Source organism: Taeniopygia guttata, chromosome 12 (assembly GCF_048771995.1).
Source record: "Taeniopygia guttata chromosome 12, bTaeGut7.mat, whole genome shotgun sequence".
In the NCBI taxonomy this organism is placed as follows: domain Eukaryota; kingdom Metazoa; phylum Chordata; class Aves; order Passeriformes; family Estrildidae; genus Taeniopygia; species Taeniopygia guttata.
In genome coordinates, this window is record NC_133037.1 from 20,474,824 (window position 1) to 20,499,177 (window position 24,354).

General features: G+C 44.9%; 2 protein-coding genes across 7 annotated transcripts; both read right to left on the minus strand.

Annotated features, from left to right (window-relative positions):
- Positions 1–209: 209 nt before the first annotated feature.
- On the minus strand, positions 210–2,770 carry LOC100232116 (T-cell surface glycoprotein CD1b-3-like). Its single transcript, XM_030283321.4, has 6 exons — positions 2,606–2,770; positions 2,024–2,281; positions 1,584–1,865; positions 1,204–1,488; positions 999–1,095; positions 210–836 (listed from the first exon to the last, which is right to left on the minus strand). The coding sequence occupies exons 1-6, from the start codon at positions 2,682–2,684 to the stop codon at positions 776–778; spliced, it is 1,062 nt and encodes a 353-aa protein (XP_030139181.4). The 5' UTR covers positions 2,685–2,770; the 3' UTR covers positions 210–775.
- A 3,534-nt stretch (positions 2,771–6,304) lies between these two features.
- Positions 6,305–23,457, minus strand: MAJIN (membrane anchored junction protein). Of its 6 annotated transcripts, none has more exons than XM_072934800.1 (11): positions 23,077–23,457; positions 19,802–19,929; positions 19,466–19,511; positions 18,207–18,282; positions 15,660–15,785; positions 14,336–14,367; positions 13,435–13,544; positions 10,957–11,011; positions 8,113–8,185; positions 7,862–8,006; positions 6,305–6,664 (listed from the first exon to the last, which is right to left on the minus strand). In XM_072934800.1, exons 2-11 carry the CDS (start codon positions 19,900–19,902, stop codon positions 6,619–6,621), a joined length of 810 nt encoding a protein of 269 aa, XP_072790901.1. In that variant the 5' UTR covers positions 19,903–19,929; positions 23,077–23,457; the 3' UTR covers positions 6,305–6,618. The 6 variants fall into 6 exon arrangements, with proteins under 6 accessions (XP_072790901.1, XP_072790902.1, XP_030139018.4 ...); XM_072934801.1 differs by lacking the exon at positions 23,077–23,457 and adding an exon at positions 20,694–20,927; XM_030283158.4 differs by lacking the exon at positions 23,077–23,457 and adding an exon at positions 20,619–20,927.
- Between the last annotated feature and the right edge of the window lie 897 nt (positions 23,458–24,354).

A 24,354-nucleotide genomic window follows, 5' to 3' on the forward strand; every position in this document is an offset into this window, starting at 1 on the left:
TGGGGCCACTTTACCCCCATGTGCACAGTTACTTATTTCCATGCAGTATGTGAGAATATGTTCATATATGCATAGGCACGCTTGTACTGTTTTTCCCCCATGCCTTGGTGCTTCCTGCAATTAGTGCCAATAATTCAGTGGTGTTTCAACTTGCATACATGGCTGATCAAAACCTCTCCAAGCTCATTCAACTGCTGAGGAAAGGCACATTATCTTAGTGAAAATATGAATGATTTATTTTCATTTCATACGCATATGCAGCTCCCACACATTACAGCAGAATTTCAGTGCTTTGTAAAGACATTTCTGGTTAGGTTCTGTCTGTGTGGAACAGTTCAGTCTCAGTACAAATGTTTCTGGAATATGGTTAATAAAGGTAATTTTTAGAAAAAAAAAAAAAAAAAAACAGAAAGTGACAGTAGGAGCGGACAGCTTTCCACCTTCTGACAAAAGTGTTACTGAAGCAGAACCAGGAGAATTTCCCATTGAGCACTGAGGTGCCCTACAGCTTCAGTGGGTGGACTGGCCGGTGCCACAAGCTAAGAGATGATAATGTGTAACAAGTGAGGAGGTTGCAGATGTGCACTTGCATCTGTTTAGAGAATTCAGGTGAGTCAAAAGCTCAGATTTCTCTTGGCAGGTTTCTCTTGTGCATCTCTGACTCAAGTTTGTCTTGAAATTGGAAATGCTCAGAACCTAGGTGAAGCACAAGAAGATAGTTCTTGTTACTGTGTAGGCAGTGGGCGGGAATGAAGACTGTTGGCTCTCTTCTGAGCTAAGCTTCTTTGCTCAGGATGGAGTTCCTGGACTCTGATTCCTCCATCTGCTGGTGCTTTCTGAAATGAGAGGGGGATAGGTGGATACTCCCTGGCAGAGACCTTGTAGGAGTGCAGACAGCATCTGCCAGGGCCCAAGCAAGAGCTTTGCTGCTCAGTGCAGAAATCCCCATGGCATTTCTTTCCCTCCTCTTTCTGCCGCTTGGGCAGACAGGGACTGACCTTTGTCTCCACACCCAAAGCACCAACATGGCAGCCACAGCCATGGCAGCAAGCAGCCCAGCCATGAGACCTGTGATCAGCACCACTTCTGAGTTCCCTGGGAAACATAAGGAGAAGCTGCCATGAACTTTCTGGGATTTGCTCCATCTTGTGGGGCAGGATGGCTCAGGATCCCCGTCCCCCATCCCCCATGGGTGGCACCTACCCCATGGGATGAGAAGGCTGCGGGTGCCCAGGCTGCGATGGCGCACACGGCAGACATAGCTGTGCCCATCACGGGGGGCCACAGCCAGGACGCTGCGGAGCTGGTAGGTGAGGTCAGCGTTGGGCAGGATGGTGCTGGTGTTGAGTGCTGGGCCTGGAGGCACCTCTTGGCCATCCCGCAGCCAGGCCACACTGATGGGACGGGGATAGAAGCCAGTGACATGGCAAACAAGCAGCAGCTGGTCTAGGCTGGGGGTGCGGGCGAAGACCGTGGCCAGAGGCAGCTCTGGGGATTGAGAGCAAAGGGATGGAGTAAGCACTCGTGAGGCACGGGTGGGCCCCAGTGGGGGGGGCTTTGGGGTGCAGGGTCAGGTGTCTCACCTTGTCTCTCCAGAGCTGCCCTTCCATAGTGCAGGAGCACCTCCATGTCATCGACGCAAGTATCATTGAAGAGAATTTCCAGCAGTTCAGTAAAGGCAGTGTAGTTCTGGAGAAATGACTGGACATACCGTGACAACTCGGTGTCCTGGGAGAGGGTCCAGGTGATATTCTTTGTGTCGAAGCTGAGGAAATCCTGACCATTGTAACCCACATAGCCAAAGGCCTGGGAGGTTCTGTTGGGGTACAACACGCAGCCTGCCGTGCACTGAACAACAAAGGGGTCTGGTGGGGCAAAGAGGAGAGAGAGGTTGTGTGAGGGGCTGGGATCACCTTCCTGCAGACATGGTCAGTGTCTCCTATACAGCACCAGCACTATCAGATCCTTCCCCACTTCCCAGGTGCTTTTCAGAAAGGGGGTGCAGTGAAGACTGAGTACTCACAGGGGACTTCCCTTTGCACGGCCCCTTCATTGATCAGATGGTTGAACTGTTGCAAATAAATCTTAATCAGGTTTTCAATGGTGTCCCAGTCAGCTCGGGGCAGGGCTGGGCGTACCCAGGGCTGGCAGAAGTGGATGGACCATGTGTGTTTATCAAGAGAACCAAGTTCGATGTCTTCTAGCAAGCCTAGCCCCTCCATGTCCACAAATGAGGTGTTTTGGAAGGTGGTGGTCTGCAGCAGCCGGATAGTGAAGGTCCCTACATGAGACAAGGGTTGACAGGGAGGAGATGGGACTGGGAGAAGAGGGCTGAGGAAAGTGGAGGAGCTGAAGGATGGGTCCTTGATATTGCAGGGATCTGTGGGTCCCCCATAAGCCTCTTACAGTGTTTACAGCCCCAGTTCCCATCTCCTGCACCCACCTGGGGTGGCTGCATACCTCCTGGAGAGGAGGTGTGGAGCCAGGGGACAAGGAGGAGTGAGGAAGCAAGTGCCCAAGGTGGGTACAAAGCAGGAAGCCTCTCCCCTATGGAGTTCCACAGAGATAGATGGGTAGATGTGTATGAGCCAGGGGTCCCACTTACCCTCCAGGTTTGCCCATGTCCCAGAGAGGAGGAAGAGATGGAGCAGGAGGGAGAGAAGACAGCAGCAAGGGGACTGCATGGTTCCAGCAGTGAGGCCCAGAGTGTGCAGCAGTCAGTCCAGCAGTAGGAAGAATACTGTTGAGAGATGTGGCCTCAGATGTGTCTTCAGGCTGACTCTGCCCAGGGAGCTCTGCTGGTGCTAATGGCCCTGGCAGCCAATGGGGCTGGCACTGAGGTTTAGGGGAGGGCTTTGAGGTTCCTGCTTGGAGTGAGCTGGGGCATCCTGATTATGGCTGTGAGTGCTGGGGGAATTTGATTGTGAGCAAGGTTGTTCCATTGCATGCAGGAGCAGTCCCTCATGGCTGCAGCAGCACCTTGAAAATCAGGGTGATTCGAGTGAACTGTTATACCCCACTTTCAGGTCAGTGTGTCTCTTGGCCATGTGCTGCATCCATTGCCCTGATAGGAATATCCCTTACTTGTGCCTGGCATATCTGGTCCTGCATAGAACAGTTATTGCCACCTGCTTTGCACTGCCAGATGGGTTCACAACAACATGGCAGTTTTTCCCACAGGGCGGGCAAGCCCTATTACAACCACAGGGCCTCATGCCTGGGCTCTCTGTGCCCCAAGGCTGTGCACTGGTCCTATGCCTCTTTGTCGGCTCCCAAACATCATGCAGTCAGGCCACAGCTATGATGGGCCACAGGTATGTAAGCCTGTGGCAAACCTGCAGGAGAGCTGGGCTATGGCCTTGAAAAGCTCTGAGGGGTAAGAGAGTGAAGGAGAAAAGTTGATGGTAATATCCCTTGACCCCTCAGCACTGCTGGTCTCATCCTGGGGAAGGGACTTCCCAGAGTGGAGGTGATGAGCACTTCCAGATTGGACCACAGCTGTGGGGTCAGGAATGGCTGAAGAAGCAAGTCTCCAGGAGCTCTTCTTGTTGTGCAAGAAGTGAAGGGACTACAGCAGCTATAGTGTGGTGGTCCCCAAGGGGAGACTGGAAAGGACTGTTTCCCACTGACAGTCATCAGCCTCCTGGAGCAGTGGCAGCTGGCTGGACAGGATCTTCAAGCTGGGATGGGGATGGGACCCCACCATCAAGCCCATTCTAGGGAGTTGTAGTGGATATGCAGCTTCCCCCTTTCCACAGAGTTCTATTCAATGCCATGGGGCCTGGGAGCTGCCTCTCTGCTTCCCTGCACCCCACAGTGTAGAGGAGCCTGAACTCTGCCCCAAACTCCCCATCAGGGAAAGGTCAGAGGAGGATCAGCTGCAGCCTGGCAGCTCCCCTTTCCTTCCCACCAGCTTTGGTGAGGAATCCAGTCCCCCTCCCCAAGAGTCCCCTGTGCATGGGAACAGAAATGGTGGGAGCCATCCCTCTGCTCTGTCCAAATTGGCAGCAGTGTCCAGTGCTGCAGGGACAATGTGGTGACCAGAGTCAGCTTCACCCCACAATGTCCTAGATCCACTGCTCCTCCCTCACCCGCACTTTCTCTCCCCCTTTTCTAGGGGTGCACAGTGTTGAGGAAGAAGGCAGAGGTCAAACCACAGCCAAGTGGAAGTCTGAGGTGGGGTGTCCTGGTAACAACCAAACACAGCAGAGGTATCCATGTTGGTATATGACTCTTCCAAGGACAACTGGGACCAGGTGTCACCACTCCATGTCACCATTTTTGGTGTCTCCAGCTGTAGGGACATGGGGAAGGCCCATATGCGGCTGCTGCAGAATGAGCTCCAATACCCTATGACACTGAGTCAGATATGGGGGCAAAAGGACACCGAACCCCTTCCCTTCCATGGAGCCATCCCAGAGAGAAGTAGGGATGCTGTGGCAGCCTGGTAGGCCCAGAAATGACACCAACTTCCCCAGCAGCATGACGCAGGGGATGTCCAGCTATGCCACCACAAGGTCCACATCCCTCTCACTAGTCCTAGACCCAGAGGAGACTGTTTGCCTGTCAGGATGGCAAAGCGCAGCCATGAGGCAGCCAGGGAGGGAAGAGACAAGGGGGCTTTTGTCTCTGCAGTCCTGTAAGGTGCACTTGTCCCCATGGTCTCCCCTGAGATGACGGCTGATCACTTCTTGCTGAGCAGCTGAGAGGCCATTCCCAGCCCTCTGTCCTGTGCAGGTGCATGTGACAAAACTCAAATAAATTGCAGCCCCCTGTAGGTCAAAAGTAGTACACAATCCACTTTTATCTACTTATATTTCATTTCTCCTTACTGGTGGAAATAATCACTAAATACAAAATTGCTAAATCCCACAAACTCCACAGAAACAAAGACAAACCCAAAATAGAGGTGTACTCCCCACTTTCAAGTTGGCATCTGCCACAGGCAACCGTATTTAAGGAGACAAATGGAAAATACAGTCAGCCTTCCTACTTATCTCTCCATCAGCAAAGGCAGCTGGCACGTTCCAGCAGGTGATACTCAGCAAACAGCTTGAACTTGTGGAGAGACTTTGCCTTTGTTGTGGCAGAGATCAGCAAGGCAAAGCAAGGCAAGACAAAGCAGCTGGGCTGGGATGACCTTTTTGGCTGGGGTGGCTTTTTGCCTCAGCTGGGCACTGCTGGCAAGCTATGGGCAACAGACTGGAGCAGGGCCATGCTGTTCTTTCTGGCACAGTGTTGCTGACAGGCACTCCTACAATTTGCCTTGAGGCAGGCCAAGATGCAAGAGAGGAACAAAAGGGAGGGGGGAAAAGAAAAACCAGTGATAAAATCCCAAAGATTCTGCCTTGAGCAAAGATTTCAAGGCAAGAGAGGTCTGCCTGAGAGACCCCTGACTTTGAAAAGGAACCCCAGCAACCCCTGTCCAAGCCGTGTCAACTTCCATCCATGGCACGGGATTATAAAGAGACAGTAATAAGTTTGGGCACAGATAGATATGGACTACAATAACATCTTGGATTACCCAGGACACATGCTTATTTGAAGTAGGCCCATCTTCCTTCCTGCCCTTTCCCAGGCTCTGCTTTCCCTCAGACTTCTCTCCTTCTTCTCATTACAGCTACAAGTCACACTCGATGCCACTAGCCAAGTGAAGGGTACAGGGTCTGTGTACAGTGTGGGCTCTTGCTTTGCCTGTGCTCCCACCTGGCTTCTCTGCAGACTGCAGTCCCTTCAGGGGTGGGAGGGGGTAGCCCTGGCTGGCAGGTGACCCACCCCCCCATCCTGCTGCCCACTCCCACTCCCTCAGAGGCAGGGGACAGAGTCACAAAGGCAAATGGGAGTAAATGCTCATGGGTTAAGACACAGTTTAACAAGGGAAAGAAACTCTCACACTTCCTCATATCACACTGTGGCCAAGGCTAGCAGGAAACTGGAAGCCATTGGGCCCAAGCCCTTGCCCAAGCAGACTCACCTATAGCCAGCTGCCCAGCTCAGGGGGTCCTTCAAGAATGACAGATCATTTAAAAAGCATAACCATGGGAACAAAAGCTGCCTGATTGCGGCTTTGGCGTGTTTGAAATCTTCAGTTCCAACCTCATCCCATTACATATTCAATGCATAAATAATTACCCAAATTGTAGTGCAGTGGCAATATCTAATGCAAAATGTTTATCCATAATTTTGACCTTTTTAAAGCTGTGAAGCATAGTACTGGAGTCCATCTAATACTAGAAACCTCTGCTGCTTCTTTGAGGGAAAGAGTATCTTCTACATGGATAAGTCTGATTAAAATAACACACAGTTCCAAAGTGATGCTTGTTTTATTAGAATACCACATAACATGAAATTCACAATTTACAATACTTAAGCATTAAAATCTTAAAAGCAAGTTTCTTACTCTATTCCAAAACCTCTAAGACGTGAAGAAAAATCCAACATGTTGTCCTAACCCAACATCTTCAGAAGATTACTTTGAAAACATTAGCAAAGTGGAATTCAATTTAAAGCATTTAATAGCTGAGACAAGCAATGTGAAAAGCTGAATTACAGAAGAAAACAGTGCAACCCAATATTCATACTAAAATCTACCTTTCCACAACAATTAGAATTTCCAGGTCAGTTTTTTCCACCAAAAAGATGTTGTAGTGGCGAAAAGATGATGCTGGGGAAACAGTAACAACAAGAAGAGCAGATTAGACTTAAAATACTTATCTGAAAAAAGCTTATTGGGAAAAAAGCTAATTTCTGTTTAATGGAAGGACACAATGCCAGTACAAAACAATACAGAGGGAAACTGAAAAAATAGAGGAAACAATGAGTAACTTGTGCACTAATGGTCTAGTCTTGATAGTAAAAGGGTTTTAAAATAATGGGATTTAGGGTTAACAGAAAAAAATAAACTTAGTAGGCCTTGGAAAGGTAAATACCTTTAGCACAGGGAGAAATAGTACTATGTAGCTAGCACATAATTGATATAATTGTTAGATGTGACAACTGTTTAGTAATTAAATATAATTACTGTTTAATCAGAAAGAATAATCATGTGAAACTGTGGTCATGGACCTAAGAAAGATCACTATAAACTCATGTCAATGTATACAATAGAACAATGTAAGTTTAATAATTAATGTGTAAGTTATACAACGCTAGGGTATAAAATACGTTCAGCTTGAAACTTATGTTCGGAGTCAGATTTGGGTTTGTACCCCGACTCCCAGAGCTCTTAATAAAAGCACCTGCATATAATCATATCCCGTGATTACGTGTTTCCGAACGCTAACAGTCTCAGTCATTAAAGGAATGGCACACATTACAATTAACATGGAGTTTTATTTTTTAAAAAAATAACAAAAAACAGCAGCTGCCAATATCTATCTGGTTCTGTGCAGTGATGGACAGCAGCCAGCACGTGTCTGAACAGTGACACTGATTTCCATTTGAAATGGTGCCTTTGGGAGTCAGAGTTACAAAGTCCAGATTTGCTCAACGGCCAAATAAAGGTCACACGCATCTTAATGGGGCTGAAGATCCATCTGGGAAGACCCTTTTAGCTGGCATTTCTCAGCTGAGAGAAGCCACTTTGTATAAGGGCTGTGATGGAGGTTCAGTGACCCTCTCATCAGGAGTTTTTTCCCCAAAGACAACTCAGAAGAGGAACATTTAGTGGTAATGCTACCCCTTAGCATGAGATAAAATGACATCTCTTTTTTTTTGCCTGGGGAGACTTTGGTTTGACCACAGAAATGACGTCTCCATCCTTCAAAATTATGGAGAACAACCCGGCACTGCCAGAATCAGCCTTTGACACAGGCTTAGACAGAGCCAGGACTGCCTCTACTCATCAGTGCAGGATTAGTACCTTCTCCAGAACTGTGAAAGACCTCTTCCTTCTGACTTTATGTTTCCTTTCTTTCCTGTTTGATCCATTTGCTGCTGCAGCTGCACTACACCCTCGGCCTTACTGGCTGCTCTTCTTTGTTCAAGGGCGAACTCCACAGGCCCCCCTGTTAAGAAACAGCAGCAAGAACAAAACCACAACCTCGCTCTCTACACACTCCCTGCATTTCCAGGGGAATGAGATTCTGTGGAAACCAGGAATTCCTTACTCACAGAAACTAAGTTGGTCACAGTCTTTAGTAAAGGATGCTGGGCTGAACTCAAGCTCATTTGCTTTGGAGGAATTCTAAAAGTAAAAGGAACCCAAGAACTGTTACATAATGGTAAATGCTATTGTACAGAAATTTTTGTTAGCTTGCTTCCTGAAAGTATTAAAAAGCAAGGTCTACACTCTTTGTTGTGTGGTTTCATTTAGGGATTTTTTCTGTTACGATAAGGACCTTCTTCACCAAGGTATTTTTACACTTCCTTCATCAGGACATAACATAAAGCTGTAATTTATTTAGAAGATAATACCAGATAATGAACTAACAGTACCTATGGAATACGCAGAGATTTCAAAAAACATGAACAGAAGAACTGTGGGAAACTACAGTCCTTGGACAATGCAGGCCCCTGGACATTCACCCTTCTAAGACAGTCTTGGGACACAGACTTAATTTGGAAGGGATAAAAAGGAAAAGTTCCAGAAGCAAGAGGTGGGCCAGGAATACCCATTAGGAAGGTGAACAACAACAAAAAGTACCACACAAAACAAAATAAGCATATAGAAACACAGCAAGATCAGTAGGTAAACTTCTAAAAGAGAGTAAACCCTAAAACAATGACAGGTCCTAATGGTGTTTCCCTTGCACTAATCTCAGAACTGTTTAGGTTGGAAAAGCCCTGTAAGATTGAGTCCAATTGCTAACCTAGCACTGCCAAGGCCATCACTAAACCATGTCCCCAAATGCCACATCTAAGCTCAGGTTAACACAAAATTCCAAACCTCTGATGGATTGAGATATTTGCGGTTTAGTCTGAGAGCATTAACTAAGTTAACTAAATTCTCTGGAGTGACAGGCTGAGTCTCTTTCTTTCTGTGACTCTCACTAGTGCATTGTGTAATGAAAAGACATGCAGGTTTGACCACATTCATCCTGATCAGATGTCACTATCACAGGCCTGGGAGATGTTTGGGTGACAGCTGGAAAGGCAATTCATTGAACAGTTATGTGCCTGTGGCACTTCTTTGCTCCTCATTTTGAATCCAACATCCCTAAGTCAATCCCACAGGTACTACATAGAGAGATTTCCTTCCTGTTTTACAAAACCCTTCCCTTTTTGAGAAGCATTATAAAATACCACATGGATTTGAAACCAAAGCCATACACTGTTGATAAACTGAGAAAGAGCCTTGGAAGAACAACCAGAAAACCTCTGATAAAGTACAGGAGCTACTGACATGTTTTTATCCTAAACCTAATCTTTCTTCTCAACCTGAATTAAAAGAAAAAACAAACAAAACCCAAATGAAAAGCATGTCACAGAAATATTTGGCTTTCATCTTCTAAAAAATGCATGTTAGGACTTTTGCCCAGGATTTCACACGGTACTCATGACACCTGATCTGGTGTTCATGAACAGAACAGTCTGTGTTCAGAAAACCCTCTCAGTTTAACAGTGCCTTAACTAGTGCAATTTCAAGGACAAGTAATGATGTCACAAGCAGATGTTCCAGAGAAGGTTCTTCTCACCTGAGTTGGTATTTGCTGAGTTATTTTTGCATCACAGTTCCAGTTTACCGGGAAAGCACTCAAGACAGGCCCTCCCACATTAGTTAACACAAGAACTTAGAGTAACATCTGCCACCTGTCACACTGTTTCTCAGGGTCCAAGCTGCTAACCTGTATCTCCAGCATTCAAAGACTCTAATGTCTTGAAAACTGTACAATCAACAGAGGAATGCTGAGACATTGATTATAGCAAAGTGGAGAATAAAAAAACATCTTTCAGAAAATGATCCTTATCTCACCAACAGTGTTTGGAGTACCTGAGGAAAGAAGCCAGAGAGGGCATGTGTAGAGACCAGTCACTTATACTTCAAAAATAAGCAGAGGGGGAAAAAAAAGGGATACAAGTTTTAGAGACAAGTAAACCTGCTTGGTTTAGGTAAGTTATTCTTTACTGAATACTCCCAAGGAGTCACTAGGCAGTCTTCTTCCTATCTTGGAAATCCAACAAACCTGTCAAAAAACCCTGTTCAGAAAGAATGTTTTGGGCTTCCTTTGTGAGCAAATCCAAGAGAAATGTGTTTGCTTCCTTGGAAAAAACTCTCTTCCAAAAATTTAGAGGTGGGGAAAAAGTCAGAAAGGTGATAGTGTGGTAGGGATTTGAATTAAATTTAAAATGGTATCCAGAAAATATATGAAGTGCATTTGGGAGGGTGTGCAACATCCAGGAGGATACGGGCATTAGGGTGTGACTAAGAGCAGCTCTATCTGAGCAGGCTTGGAGCCTTTGGGCTAGAAGAAAAAGAATCTTCTCCTCCTAACAAGGTCTTTGGAGAACAGAGAGCAACAGCCAATCCCTCTGGAACAATCATGTAATGAATCTGCCTTCTGATGACATAGTGAGAAAAGGCATGGCACTGTTTCAGGAACAGGGTGATGCCTGCATGGCCATCAGCAGAGAGAGGGACACTGGTGGGGAGTGGCACATTGTCACAGCAAAGCCAGTGACAAGATGCCAGCATTCACTTTTGGTCCTTTGTGGAGTTCTCCACAAAGGGGCATGTGAGATGACAGAGGACTGGAGTCCTAGAGAAAAGGCAGCGCATTCCTCAGGCTCAACTCTCAGAGGCTTGAGCTTACCCTCCGAGCTTGTAGCTTGACAATCAGAAAAGTTTGTGTCATCTCAAAAAAAAATATAATTAATCCCTTTGCTTAGTCTGGCGAGTCAAAAATTATGAGGGTGATGCAGGGAAAAAAGGGACCTGCAGGCATTTTTATGCTTGCCACTCTAATGGTCCAGGACTAAATAGGTGCTGTTGTCTCTTTCTGAATATTCTGTACTTACCTTTTCAAATCCTTGCTCTGCTTTACTCATGTGGTGAACACAGTCAGTTCCAGATCTAAAGATAAGTAAGTAAAAACTGAGTTTATAAAACGTCACAAAGAGGAAGCAGCCACTCCAAGTACTTCACTAGAAACCAGGACTTTAGTAGGACTCTATTCAACAATATATATACCCTTAATCTTTATTTGTACTCATGTTTCAAAGTCTTCCTTAAAAAAAAGCACTCATTCTGCTTTTCTATGACAAACAAGCAGTTAACTACAAAAAGTGTTAAGTGAAAAGGAAGATGAGCAGATAACTGAGAAAGCTTGTGAATCCTACAAGGTTACAAGGGCAGGTAGCAAAGAACCACAGGAAGATCTTGCAAGACTTGGTCATGGAGCATTAAAATGGCAGAAGAAACTCCATATGGGGAAATATGAAGGCATGCATGTGCAGAAAAACCATCTTGGCTTCACTTGAGGTGATCAGAATCACTGGGAGTGCCACTTGGAGATTCTGATTTCTTAACACTCAGTAGCACCCCAAGAAAACCCAAATCCCCCAAGACAATTTAGGAGCAAAAGAGCTTGTCTAGAAAGAAGACAAAGAGCTGGTCTCATTACAGCAGACACACTCCTTCCTGGGGCAGGGAAGATGCTCAGCCTGAATGAGCTCTTCAGTCTAACAGCGTAACTGGAAAAAAATGACAGAAGGCTTGAAGTTAGTGCTTGCCACTTTGATTTTGAATTCAAGCATACACTTAAGAATTACAGATTGTTCTAATCATAACTGCTGTGGCAAGATACAGGACCTAAAGAGAACTGCCAGAATGGATCATGAAATAGCCCTTTTGGACCTTCTATTTTATTAATCTACAACCTGTGTCTTTGGCAAAAAGAAATAAAAAAGCATTCTGAATCCTGGGCTCATTCCTCCCTCATATCCAACAGTAGAAACAGGCCAGGGGAACAGAGGTAGGATTGAAGGACTATATTTGCATGAGCAGGAAAAGAACTGGCTTCAGACTTTGTTAATATGTCTACATTAAACACATTTGGGAATTGGGTAGGATATAAGGCACCAAGGTAGATGATTGGATATAGTCTGTACATAGGAGGGGAAAGGTACGCATAAACACTTCTGACCACTAATGGATCCAGGTCTGTTTGCTACAGACTTGTGAGGATTCAGCACAGGTGTAGATTTTCTTCTTTTAAAAAAATACACTCTAAGAAGAAAGAAGCCTGCCAGCCTGTAAGTAACACTGGGTATCTGAGAGGTAGTCAAGAACTAAGCACAAGGTTAGTCAAGAGCCAGCCCTGTACCCTCATGCAGAAGGGTGATTCAGCTGAGCTGAGTGATTCACCCTGAGCTGAATTAAGCAGAGCTCTGCCAAACCACTGCCCTCAAGCAGTGATCCCTCCCCTCTGCTCAAGGCTGCTGAGGCCTCTCTGCCCCATTCTGGACTGGAAACCCCAGTACATGACTGGGACTCACTGGTAGTCACAGCAAAGGGCTACACACAAACATGACAATGGGATTGGGGAATTTTTTTCAAGTGGACAAACTTTGAGAGATGAGGCTGTTTAGTCTGGAGAAGGCTTGGATGGAATCTTACCAATGTACATCTGATGGGAGGAAATGAAGAACAGGGAGCCAGGCTCTCCTCAACCCTCTTGTCTTCTGGCAGAACAAGAGGCAAAGGGCACAGACTGCAATACATGAAATTAAATCTGAACACAAGAAAAACCTTTTGACTAGAACTGTGGTCATACACTGCAAGTGGCTCTCCACAGTTGTTGTGGTTCCACCCTCAAAGTCTATTGAAGCCGTGAGGGAACTTGCTTTGGGTGATCCTGCTTGAGCAGGAGGGGTCTGAACTTGACGATATCAAAGGACCTGTCCAACCTCAACCATTCTGTAAAATCCAGATATAAATATCTACTTGGGAATCACCATAAGAAGTTTAACTACCAAAGAAACATATGGTGAAGTTGTGTGAGAATACTCATGTATACACACAACACGTGCAATTTCATGAGACTTTAAAGCACTTAGAAAAGAGTGAGTTCCAAGGCCTTTTGCCATCAGCCTCAAGCCAAGAGGGCAGCATTTATCAGATGGCTCAACAGAGCAGGCTGGGAGGTAAGTGGAAAACTGGTTCCAGTTCTCCCCTTGCTGTTCTAGACTCAGGTGTGCAAACAAATGCACTGTTCTGTCTGGCAGCTGAGCTGTCACCTCACTGTGACTCAAAAGGTGATGTAATACAGAGGAGTTAAACAGGCAGAGGTCTGGTCAATGGTATGGGAATTTGAAAAGTACAGGACTTTTTTTCCCAATATGAGCAATGATGCTTAGATTCTGTAGCCATGGAAAAAAAAAGGAAGAAGGAAAATGGGCCAAAGGATTGCACAGAAATTAAGCATGAAGAAATTAAGCAAGAGAAATTGAAAATATTAGTATGTGTCCTGAGAGACTCTTTTGGAGTCAACTGACCTGTCGATACATGACTCTGGGCATGAGGTATCATCTCTGACTTCCACTCTTCTCCTCTTCACTGCTTCTTTCATTGCAGTAGTTTCTGATATTTCATTTCTTCTCCTGACCTTCAAAGCATTTCAAATTTGGTATTAGTAACAATAGATTTTGACTTTTCTATTTTAGAACAAAATTCATAGTTAATGTATGTTCATATTTTGCAAAAATTGTTCCTGCTTATACTCTAAAAACAAAAAAATCATTCAGGACTAAAACAAACACTGGGAGCTCAGCCAAGAGAATTATGCGCAACAGTTTTAAACAAAGTATTTCTTTCTAGGACATCCTATTTCTTCCACTTTCAGAGGACTGCCAAGGAATGTAAATAGCAGGAATGCAGAGATAGAAAAAATTCCTTACAGGAATTTGGACACTTCCTTGAGGGAATTTGGATTTGAATTATTCTTCATTAATTCACTTTAGACACTTACCTGTATTGAAAATTAACCTACCTTGAGCTCTCATTACACAAAAACTTCTCAAATAAGCGTAATTTTGCTGTTTATAACACAGTACCTAACAAACTACTTCATTACTCAACAAGATCAACCTCACAGATTCTTCCAGTGATGAAAACACTGGACAGCTCACTCAGTCAGGCTTGCAGAAAATCCATAGAACTGAAGGCAGCAGGCTCTTAGGTCCTGATACAGGACTGCTTTCCAAGCCCAGCAGAACTGCCAGAAGAACATCTCTCCTTTTGGATGGTTCTAGGTGAGAATTCGGTGACACTTTACACTGCCTGACTAACTCCTAGTGGTAGGAGAACTCTAGAATTGCCTAAAGGCATATATTCTGCTTCTCAAGAATACTTAGAACATAAATTAAACAACAGAATGAAACCAAATGCACAACTTACAAGCTCATCACTACCCTTGTTTACTTCTTTACCTGCAACAGAGATATAAAACTTAGTGAATATTTAGACTGGACTTTCTTTAACCAACTGAAAAGTACATTTTTGCACTGCAATTTCTCTTCCAGGAGCAAGATAAACTACTGGGAAACAGTCTGGACCTGCAGATACACTGAAATAGAAAATGTGCAAATACAGCTCTTTCTGAACCAGAATTCCTAGCTATGAACACCAGATATCAATGGGATGGGACAATTGCTTGTCTTAGAGAAATCAAAGGTATCTTCAGAAGAAAAGGGCCTGAAGAACAGTTAGCATCTCGCTGTGCTTTGGGTACCCAATGGAAGACGCAAGGAGATCTGGAACACAGCCTCTAGAGAATATTGGCCAGCTGTAGGATGTATGGAATTCACACATATTTCCCTGAAGAAAAATTCCTACCAAGAGAAATTTGAGATATCAAGTCTGAAAGCAACAGTGCCTTACACTGTTCCTAATTTTAGAATAGCAATGCTGTACAACTATCTGGATTAAGGCAATTAAATACTGTAGCAGGTATGCAGGGAAGTGAGTGAACTCTCCATGGTTACATCCAAACATGGGACGTTTGATAGGACATGCAAATAGGTGAGACTAAGAAATTACTAGTTGGCCATCTTATAAAGATCCCATTATGTGCTGTCATTAAAGAAAAACTGTAAGTTTTTCCAGAGCCTGATAATCACAACAGGAAACAGTATGAATACTCATTTTTCACTACAAGGGCATTTAAATGTAGAGTCCCACACAGGCCTTAACTGTGGCTTGAGGTTGTTCAGAGAATTCATAGAAAACCTGGAAAACAAGACACTGTTGAGGTGAAAATGCTTGCTATTTATCTAAATGACATTATTACCATGGCTACTATCATTATTTTTTAACAAAAATCCATTATTTCTTTAGGGAAACAGCAACAAAGAATGTGATGTTATATGTCAACAAATGTAGTCATGCACAAAGAAGAAAAACATGTGTCCCATATACATATATGTGCTGGCTCCAGCCCACTGACTGACATTAAAAAATGAAGGTTGGGAGCCACTGGGCATAGCTTCATAAAAATACCAGCTAAAGAGTTGCTGGCAGTTGGAAAGACAAAGGGGAATTCAGAGAATTTTAGAAAAGCAATATGAGACAATGAGCACTATTTCAGACTCATGGTACAGGCATTACACATGCAGTTTTGGTCTCTCCGATTCAGATGCAGTAGGCAAAGGAAAAGAGAAAAGCAAGACCATAGATCATAGAGGTTTACAGAAATTACCCAAATATAATCACAGTGACTTACCACAAGATATGCTTCGCTGAAATGAGTTCAATTCCAGATACAATGTACAAATGTAGGGATAAGGCATGAGATGGACATTCTCATGTTTGAATTTCATCTTTGATACTCGCTCCCATTTACTCAAATCTGAGAAGTATGATAAGACTTAAAAACACAACACTAACATTTCAAAGGAGCATGAGTCCTGACAATGTCTTCTAAAGCTTCAAAAGTCACAGCACACTGCACATGTGCACAAGGGAGCAAATACAACTTGTTATTATGAACTTGTGAAACTGCACCAGTAACACACTACAGGAAACACTTATCCAGGCTTACTTTTCCACACTGCCCCATCAATCACCTGCATTAATAGTGTTCTGTTCCCTTAAATGTGCTTGCCTTCAGTACTGACACCTTCCTGCAAAAAAACATGCCAGGATCTTCCAAACCTATAATAAAAAAAAACTCTTAAGCAGTCTTCCTAATTAAAAAGGAATTATTTTAAAATTTTATTTAAAAATTAAAAAGGATTTGGATTCATAGAAGCAGCATCATTAAATTTACTTCACAGTTCAAAATGGGAAAAAAAAAGATAATTGACATGACAACCACCACAGTTACAGCCATTCCTTCATGTGAGTCCAGTTCTGACATCCAGGAGCATCTGCTTGGAAAGTCAAATGGTGCTGGACATAAGTCCCCTTACATACCTCTGATCTCAGGGAGAAACAGGTGAAATGAATTCTGTTAGTCCTCATTTGCTAGCAGAAACTAACATCTCGGGGACAGAAGATGATGAAACATTGATACAACCAGTTCTTTTAAGGACTGAAATTTCCTGATTTTTGGCTTGAAGAACTCATAGCTGGTGATTAGCAAAGATACTCTGTCACTCTACAGAGAGCAGCCAACTGTAAGACAACTCCGCAGGCCAGGCCTCTGAACTTACAGTTTTCTTCCAGGCCCAGCGCTGGCTAAGCATGTGGATGGACTTTGTAGTTCTAGAAATACAAGTTCGTAGACCAAACACTCTTCAACACACAGACAGAACTGGTTGAGCTTCAGAGCAAACTAATAATGTTGGTTGGACTGGGCGTCTCCTGTATAATGATGCTCTTGGCTACCTTATCTTCTTGACTCTAACACAAGTAAGTTGCTGTTGTATGTACCTGCTTTGGACAGAGGAAGAGGACGGCCTCATTCCTGCCTGCTATTAGGAGGCATAATGCTGTCTTCTAAGACCGGAGGGGAATGCGTCAAAGGTATTCATTACTCCTGGGCACTCAGAATCACAGGAGATTATGCCAGATCTGATCCAAAAACTGACAGAACCCTTAGGACTGGAAAGCGCTAACATTTAACAGAATTACTTTTCTTTTCAACAAAAGCCTTAGGAGAGTAACTTCTCAACCTATTACAGAACAGTAACTACAACAGAAACGTTAACAGTCACCATCTCTTTTATCAAGTTATTGCCACTTTAAATTAAAAATCTGCCGAGTATGTAGCAGACACAACTAAATTCTGTCCAGTTGCACAGGGCAGAAGAAAAAAATGAAGGCCACTTAAGCATTCTGATGACAAAACACCTATAAGGAGGAGGAGCCTGTAGTACAACTGCTAGGTAGAATAATTCAATCTCAAATGCTTGAGCACTTCTCTGTCAAAAGTGAAATCCCGGGAAACTACACTCCTCAAAACCTGTGCTTCTATATGACTATGCTGTGCAATTGCACACAGCTTTTACAGCACTGTCTGTGGACAGCAGGCCAGACTGACAGCAGCTCAGTGACTCTTTGAAAACTTTAGGGAAGACAGAAAAGATCTGCTGACTGGTGCCACAGGAGTGAGAAGCATGAGCGCAGTAAGGTGAATACTGTGCCGATGACATTCACAATTCAAAATTGCTTCTAGGCTTCAAAGACTGAAGAGCGGACCAGGATAACTGGATGACAATCCTGCAGGCTTTGTGTGTTCAAAAGCCTGTCTGGACTTCCAATTATGTTAGCTAAACTACTGCTTCTTGTAAAGTTCACTCTGTGAGGTTCTTTTTGCTTCTCTCAGCCTTGTCTGTGGAGACATGAGCACAGATTCACACTTGCTCCCACTCTCCATCCCCAAAGGCTCACGGTGGTTTAACCTTAAGGGACCTAACAAGTACAGTACTGTGAGTTTCCCTGCCCATGAGCCAGCATTGCTGGTCCTGTAAGGAGTGTTTTACGTTCTACAAACCTTTGGGAACAATGCACTGGCTGTGCTTCCAAGCGCATGAGGTGGGCTTCCTGGCACTTTATATACACCTTTATTTGCTCTGACTAAACCTAATTTGGAACACAGGGCCTTTAGGACGAAAACATTGCAAAACACTCTCATCACAGCAGTTCCTGGTGACGGCAACACATAAGGTATTCACAATACCTTCAGCCAATGTCAAACTGCAAAGACTGAAGTACTACTAGTCCAGCTGAAGATCTGCACACTCCTACACATAAATGTTGACTTATGCAATGCCCAACAGAAAAAGTCATTGAATCTTTTCTTTTGTGAGTAGGAAAGAAAGGATACATGGAAAGATGGTGAAATGGTGTGTAGAAAATGGATGCAAATCATCAAGATTTCCAAGGATTACTCGAATCACTTCCTGGAGAGACCAAAAATAAACAAAGGAAAAATATTAAAAACATAGCCACAACTCCACTGTCAAGTACACTTTCAAGGCTTGGGGAAAAATTAACATTACTTTACAGTTTGCATGAATCATGGAAGACCAGGTTCTAAATATTCTGCTTTTCCTCCTCCCCTTTTTCTCCCCACTCCCTCCCGCCATTTTAGTGTGCATTGCACTGATAGACTCATAGAAATTTAGGCGAGTGAGTACCTTAATCTTGAATTAACATAGAAGAATTACTATGGAAAATGGGGGTGTGCTTTTAAATTTAAGAAGTTTTAAATTTAATGAGTGTCATTTTATTTTTCCAGCAAAATTTATTTACTCCTCTTTCTCTGAATATTGACCCAAATTAGTTACAAGGCAACTGCAGTTAAGCCCCAACAAACTTCTCCTCTACAAACAAAACTTTTTCCAGTAATACCTTTCAACATTTTCAAAAGGGAAAAAAAAATCATAATTCTTCATATCAATTAAAATCAGCACATTTTCTTCAGTAAGGTTTTCAATGCTATTACTTTGAAGTTTTTTAGAAATTAAGTAATAGGAAGGAGCATTATTAAGCAGGCAGTATATTTGTTTCAATTTCTTAGTAATGGCAGGGTCCTTCTTTTGTTTCAGGAAAAAGATGACAACAATACAACTCATCCATTGTGATCATCATCATTTAGCATTAGATTAACCTCCATCAAGGCAGCTCACCAGTACTGCCACAGCTCCTGAAAAACCAAGAGGGATTAACAGCTAAATCAAGCCTGACAATTTGAAAGTGGTGGTCAGTTTCGAGGTTGAGACTGAAATCCTGGGGAAGAGCTCCTGCAAGAATGACTGAAGAGGAATCAGACAGGAATTGGGTGCAACCAGCTCAACAAACAGGAGTTTCCTTTTGTCCAATTTTAACAGTCAGTAGCTTCTTTGGAATATTTAAAACAAAAGCATTACTCTTCTACACTAAATTTTGCCTGCTGAGGAACATTTTTAATTTGTGTCTTTTTTTTTTATTATTTTTTTCAATGCTCGGACTCTCTAAGGAAGTTCCCCATTACTCACACTTGAAATGCTGCATTTGACAAAATGTTCTCAGTCCCATAACAAGCTTATGATTTGTTCAGCCTAACACCCATCTGAGGTCCTATGGACCTGCCTCAGCTCCTACCTCCAACTCCTTGGCAGCACTTTCAGTGAGGCTGAGTATGGGAGAGCTGTGAAACAAAGAGACAGTTGGAACCATCCCAGCGAAAACACAGTGAAGCTACATTTCAAGTAAGAGTTTAAACTGTAACAAAACATAATTCCCACTGAACAGGAAAAAATACTCAGCGAGCAGATTGATTCCTAATCTATTACTCTTAAAAAGCATCCCTTATTCACAAGGATTGTTCCGTGTGAACTTTCTATCCACTTGTGTTTTGTGTTTTAAGGTCTTGTATTAACTCACTGCCACATGCAGTCAACAACCAGCAGGCTGACTTCTTGGCTTTAACACACATACCTGTTGAAGTTGCCATACCGGATTTTAAATTTGTACACATGCCTGCCAGCATGAAGAAATCTTGTTTCGGGCAATGGAAAGGTGAATGGTTTCAATGACATCTCTCTCCCAGACTAGGAAACGCCAGACTAGGAAAGCAGGAGAGTCAAAGGTTAATTCCTAAAACCTCTCACCACATCTCTTTCTGTAGTATGAAAAGATTATATGCAGTTTTTCTTCCAGGGGACATTTGCAAAGGGAATTATCCTACCAGTCAGCAAACGGCTGATCTGAGTGTTCCGTTTTAATAACGACGTGTCTTTGAGCAGGATCCGAGGACAGACCTAGAGCAGCCCACCTCGTCTTCAGCTGCCCTGCAACTGTCCCTGCCGAGGTCCCCGGAGCTTTACGGGCCTCGTGCCATGGGGATGTCAGACCTCCTCCCCTCCCCGCCCCACCAGACTCTTCCGCAGAGCCCTGTGGGGCCCGCGACCGGCACCGGATGCGAAGGAAGCCCGGGCTGCCGAGGATCCCAGCAAGCCCCGAGAGTCCGGCCCGCAGCAGCTCACTGCTCCGCACTCTCACCGCACGTCCCCGGTGCCCCGCGGCCGTCGGCGCAGCCGCGAGCAGCGAGCAATGCCCAGCTGTCCCCGGGGTGGGGCGGAGAGGCCGGGCCCGCCGGGGCAAGGCCGGGCCCCGCTGCGGACGCTGGCCCGGCGTCTGGCCTGCCAGACGCGAGATGGCGCAGCCTTTCCAGAGTCGGGGGCGGCCTGAAAGGCCTCCGGAGAGCTCCGGCGCCTACCGGCCACTGGTCCCACTGTGCCGACCAAGCCCTCACCTCCGGCGGGGCCGGGCCGGGGCTGCGGACTGAGCGGTGCCGAGCGCAGCCGAACCGAGCCGAATGGAGCCGAACCTATGAGAGCCTAGCCGAATCTAGCGGAGCACAACCGAACAGAGCCGAATGGAGACGACCAGCCCAGCCGAGTTCAGCCGAGTTTAGCCTAATCCCGCCGAGCCCAGCTGAGCCCAGCTGCAGCTGGGGAGCGGGAACTTGGCCCAGAGCGGGTCCGCAGCTCTGCAGCCCCTTTCGTCTAAGGGCAACCGGAGCCGGACGTGCCGCTGGCAGGTGCTGGAGCTGGCCGGGGCTGGGCTGCTGAGGTGGCATCTCAGATGAGGCAGAGGCACCGGGAGGCTCCAAGAGGGACTAGACCTGTGAGAGGGGCTAGGGGTCGATCCTGAACCATCACAGTATGTCTTTCTTTTCCCTTTCTGATTCACACAGCGCCCTGCTCCACTTCTGCTGCTTTCTGTTGCCCTCCCTTTATATAGCTGGAACATTTTATATACTACATCTCTTTAAGAAAGACTGGAATTGAAAGATCTTTCCTTTTCCCGCAGTATTAATATCCAGGGACTGATACAGCATCCGTCACTGTCCTGTCAGAGAGGTGAAGTCCAGTTACTATAAGCAGCAGCATGATGGTACCCCTCAGCATTGGTAAAGACATGATGTAGAGAATAATTCAGCAGCTGCAGAACAATTTTGAATTGATTTTCACTGTCTTTTGGTTAAAAAAAAAAAAGCAAAATAAACTTAGGGAGTCATGAAGTAAATAGATGCATTGATTTCATGCACAAGCAAGAAACTGGTAACTACCAGTGTTCAAGCAAGCAGCTACCACCCTGGAAAACACAGCTTCACTAACAACTCTAACCTTCTCTAACAACACTGAGCCCACCATTCTGGGTGCATCTCAGCAAGAAGGGCTATGTCCTGTTTGAGCTGCTCTTCAGTAGCGAATGGGAGGCTCAAGGTTGGCTTTACAGTAGAACAGCACCCTCAGGAATACCTCCAAGAAATTCTTAGGGTGCACCAAGAGATGCCAGGCACCAGCCAGAACCCAGGAAGAAGAGTGGCCACGAGGTGCTGGCTGGAGGTAACTGAGCTAGTGTTCAATCCTCCGCTTCTTGCTCATCGCAGGACTGGTCAAGCCTGAAGCACAAGGCTGTTTCTACAACAATAACAAAACAATTCATTAATCTCTGACCCAGATCAGGTTTTGCTCCCATTCTAAAAAAGTAGGATTTGTGAACTGACAAAGGTTGAAAACACATGTTCTTTAAATAAAAATAGCTGTCGAACACCGAGGACCTCCAGGTAAATATCTGCTCTCTTGCATTCCTAGTTTCTCATCTTAGGACTTAGCCAGTCCTTCTCCAAGTCTACTGCTAAAAGACTTTGGGAAGTAGACACTCCCTTCAGCAGCTCCAGCAAAGCCTCCCCAAAGGGGAGGTCCAGTAAGTTTTATCTGGGTCTCAATTTCTGCTTGCACACACCAGGAAAAGACTCAGCTTTTGCTGTCAAACATCCACATGATTTACTGAAAAGGCACTTGGCTGTTTTAGAGTTTTATGTATTAAAAATGAGATTAGTGCTTCACTCTTAGAATCCAGGAGTACAGGGTGTGATGGTTGGTTGTGAATTCTCATCAGGATGAACAAAGACAGCAGCCACATGTCGAGAAACTCTTGTGCTTTTAGGAGCAGCTGTCTTAAATCCAGCAGGCTACCTGCTGTGCAGACTCAAAAGCTGCTGGCTAACAAGCCCTTGAATTTGTACAAGAGAGTGTCACAAGTGGTTACCAACCAGCCCTCACTATTGCTCAGTGCCCTTCAATCATCTCTCAGCTCCTCCCAAGGACCTTCTCACAGCTGCTGACTCACAAGCCACAACACAGAGCCACAAGCTCCCCACAGCCACAGCAACTTCCAAACTGAGGATGGAGTAGAACAGGACAGCCGTGTGTGCCCAGGCAGAGTGAGGGAGGGGAGAAACAGAGGCAGAGCAGGGACTGAGGAAATATCACCATTCTGTAGCTCCTGTGTCAGTGCAGCCACGTGGATAGTGCAGAGCTGGAGTCAGCAATGAGAGTGACAGAGAGACAGAGGGACAAGAGAGCGAGAGGGCCCCATGTGCCCCACCCTGCTGCAGCCTCTTATGTACAGGAGATTTTCCCTGCAGAGCCAGCCCTTTGAGGCCTCCTCCAGGGAATGAGTTGAGGGTGGGGACTGAGCTCAAGTCTTCAGGCAGAGCAGAAATTTGGCTCAGGACAATGCTGCTCCACCCCAGCAGGATCCTCTCTTCTCGTCACAGCCTTCCTGTCACAGCACTTGCAATGTCTGAGGCAAACCATGCTTAGGCCTGGTCCTGCACATTCACATCACACCTTTTATACCACCAGCAAGTCTGCTGAAACTTAATACAGAGTACAGAATGTTAAAAATGCACAAAATACCTGATCAGGTCTTGCTCGAGCATCTCTCTCAGAAGGCCCTGGAGATGTTGCTTGGCTGCTGCTGGTGGGGTTCTGAGATGGAGCTGCTTTTCTGTAAGGATGGTCCAATATTTCAAGTTACAAGGCCTAAATATCAACTGTCATAGTCCTTTCCTTGCAGACCATCAGTGCCAGGACTCAAGGAAACAGCATGAAGCTGAGTTGAGGGAGCTTTAGGCAGGATATCAGGAAAACATTCGTGCCCCAGAGGGTGCTTGAGCACTGCAACAGGCTCCCCAGGCCAGTGGTCACTGCAGCAAGGCTTCAGGAAGTGTTTGGACAGCACTCTTGGGCACCTGGTGTGATTCTTGTGGTGTCCTGTGCAGGGCCAGGATCCTGGCAGGTCCCTGCTGCCTCAGCATATTCTAAGAATGTAGGCTGGTCAGCTAAGAAAAAAAAATCAGCATTGACTGTTAATTGCTGAAGAGTTATGAACCAGGTGGGTCGATTCAAAGTCTTCATATAAAGTACTTCCCGTAATAGGGGAACTATAAAAAATAAGAATAGAAAAGCCTTAAGTTAAAGTATAATATTATGCAAGGTAGAAGAGAAATTAAGTTCTAGTGTTTTGTGACCCAGACGAGCATCACAGAACTTCATGGATAATCAAGGTATCCTGGGAGCTTGGCAGACTGCCAGAGTTGATCAATCCTGCTTCCTAATCTGGCATAGCACAAAAAGTCATAGTACTCCATATTCCAAAGTATGCCTTTTGATGCAAATCTTTGTTCTCTGATGCATACAGCAACACACAGAATAAGTGAGTAATGAGAGAGGGTGGATTTGCTAGAAAAGCCAAGTGGAGCCTGCGACAGAATACAGCTACTCTCTACATCCTCTACATAAAGAAGCAGGAAGGAAAATTACTGTGCTAAATAGCAGACAGTGCTGGCATAGGAAAAATCATTTATTGGTGGAAAACTCCCCTTGAGAACATTGGACAATTTTGAATTATTTGAAGCATTGGGAAACAAGAATCACAACTAACATTTGCAGGATACTTTCTTACCAGGGAAAGACAGCAGGATTAATTCTGTCCTCTAAATCTATACAATTTTTTTTCCTAAAAATTCCCAAACAAATCTTATATTGAGATAGCTTGTCATTTAATTTAATTTTGTTCTATTCCTACTCCTAAAATCCCTTTCTCAGTCTCTGCCTTTTCCGTAATGCTTTATTTATAATCTGTTTCAGGAAGACACTGATTTGTAACAAGGAAAAAATATACACTGGGAGTCA

Coding starts and splice junctions, on each gene's coding strand:
- LOC100232116 (XM_030283321.4), bottom strand. CDS start 2,684: ATGCAGTCCCCTTGCTGCTGTCTTCTCTCCCTCCTGCTCCATCTCTTC. Junction 2,282..2,605: donor GACATGGGCAAACCTGGAGG/GTAAGTGGGACC, acceptor TGTCTCATGTAG/GGACCTTCACTATCCGGCTG. Junction 837..998: donor CTTTGGGTGTGGAGACAAAG/GTCAGTCCCTGT, acceptor CTCTCATTTCAG/AAAGCACCAGCAGATGGAGG.
- MAJIN (XM_072934800.1), bottom strand. CDS start 19,902: ATGTCATTGAAACCATTCACCTTTCCATTGCCCGAAACAAGATTTCTT. Junction 14,368..15,659: donor TCAGCGAAGCATATCTTGTG/GTAAGTCACTGT, acceptor TCTCTGTTGCAG/GTAAAGAAGTAAACAAGGGT. Junction 6,665..7,861: donor CTTTCACAGTTCTGGAGAAG/GTACTAATCCTG, acceptor CTGTTTCCCCAG/CATCATCTTTTCGCCACTAC.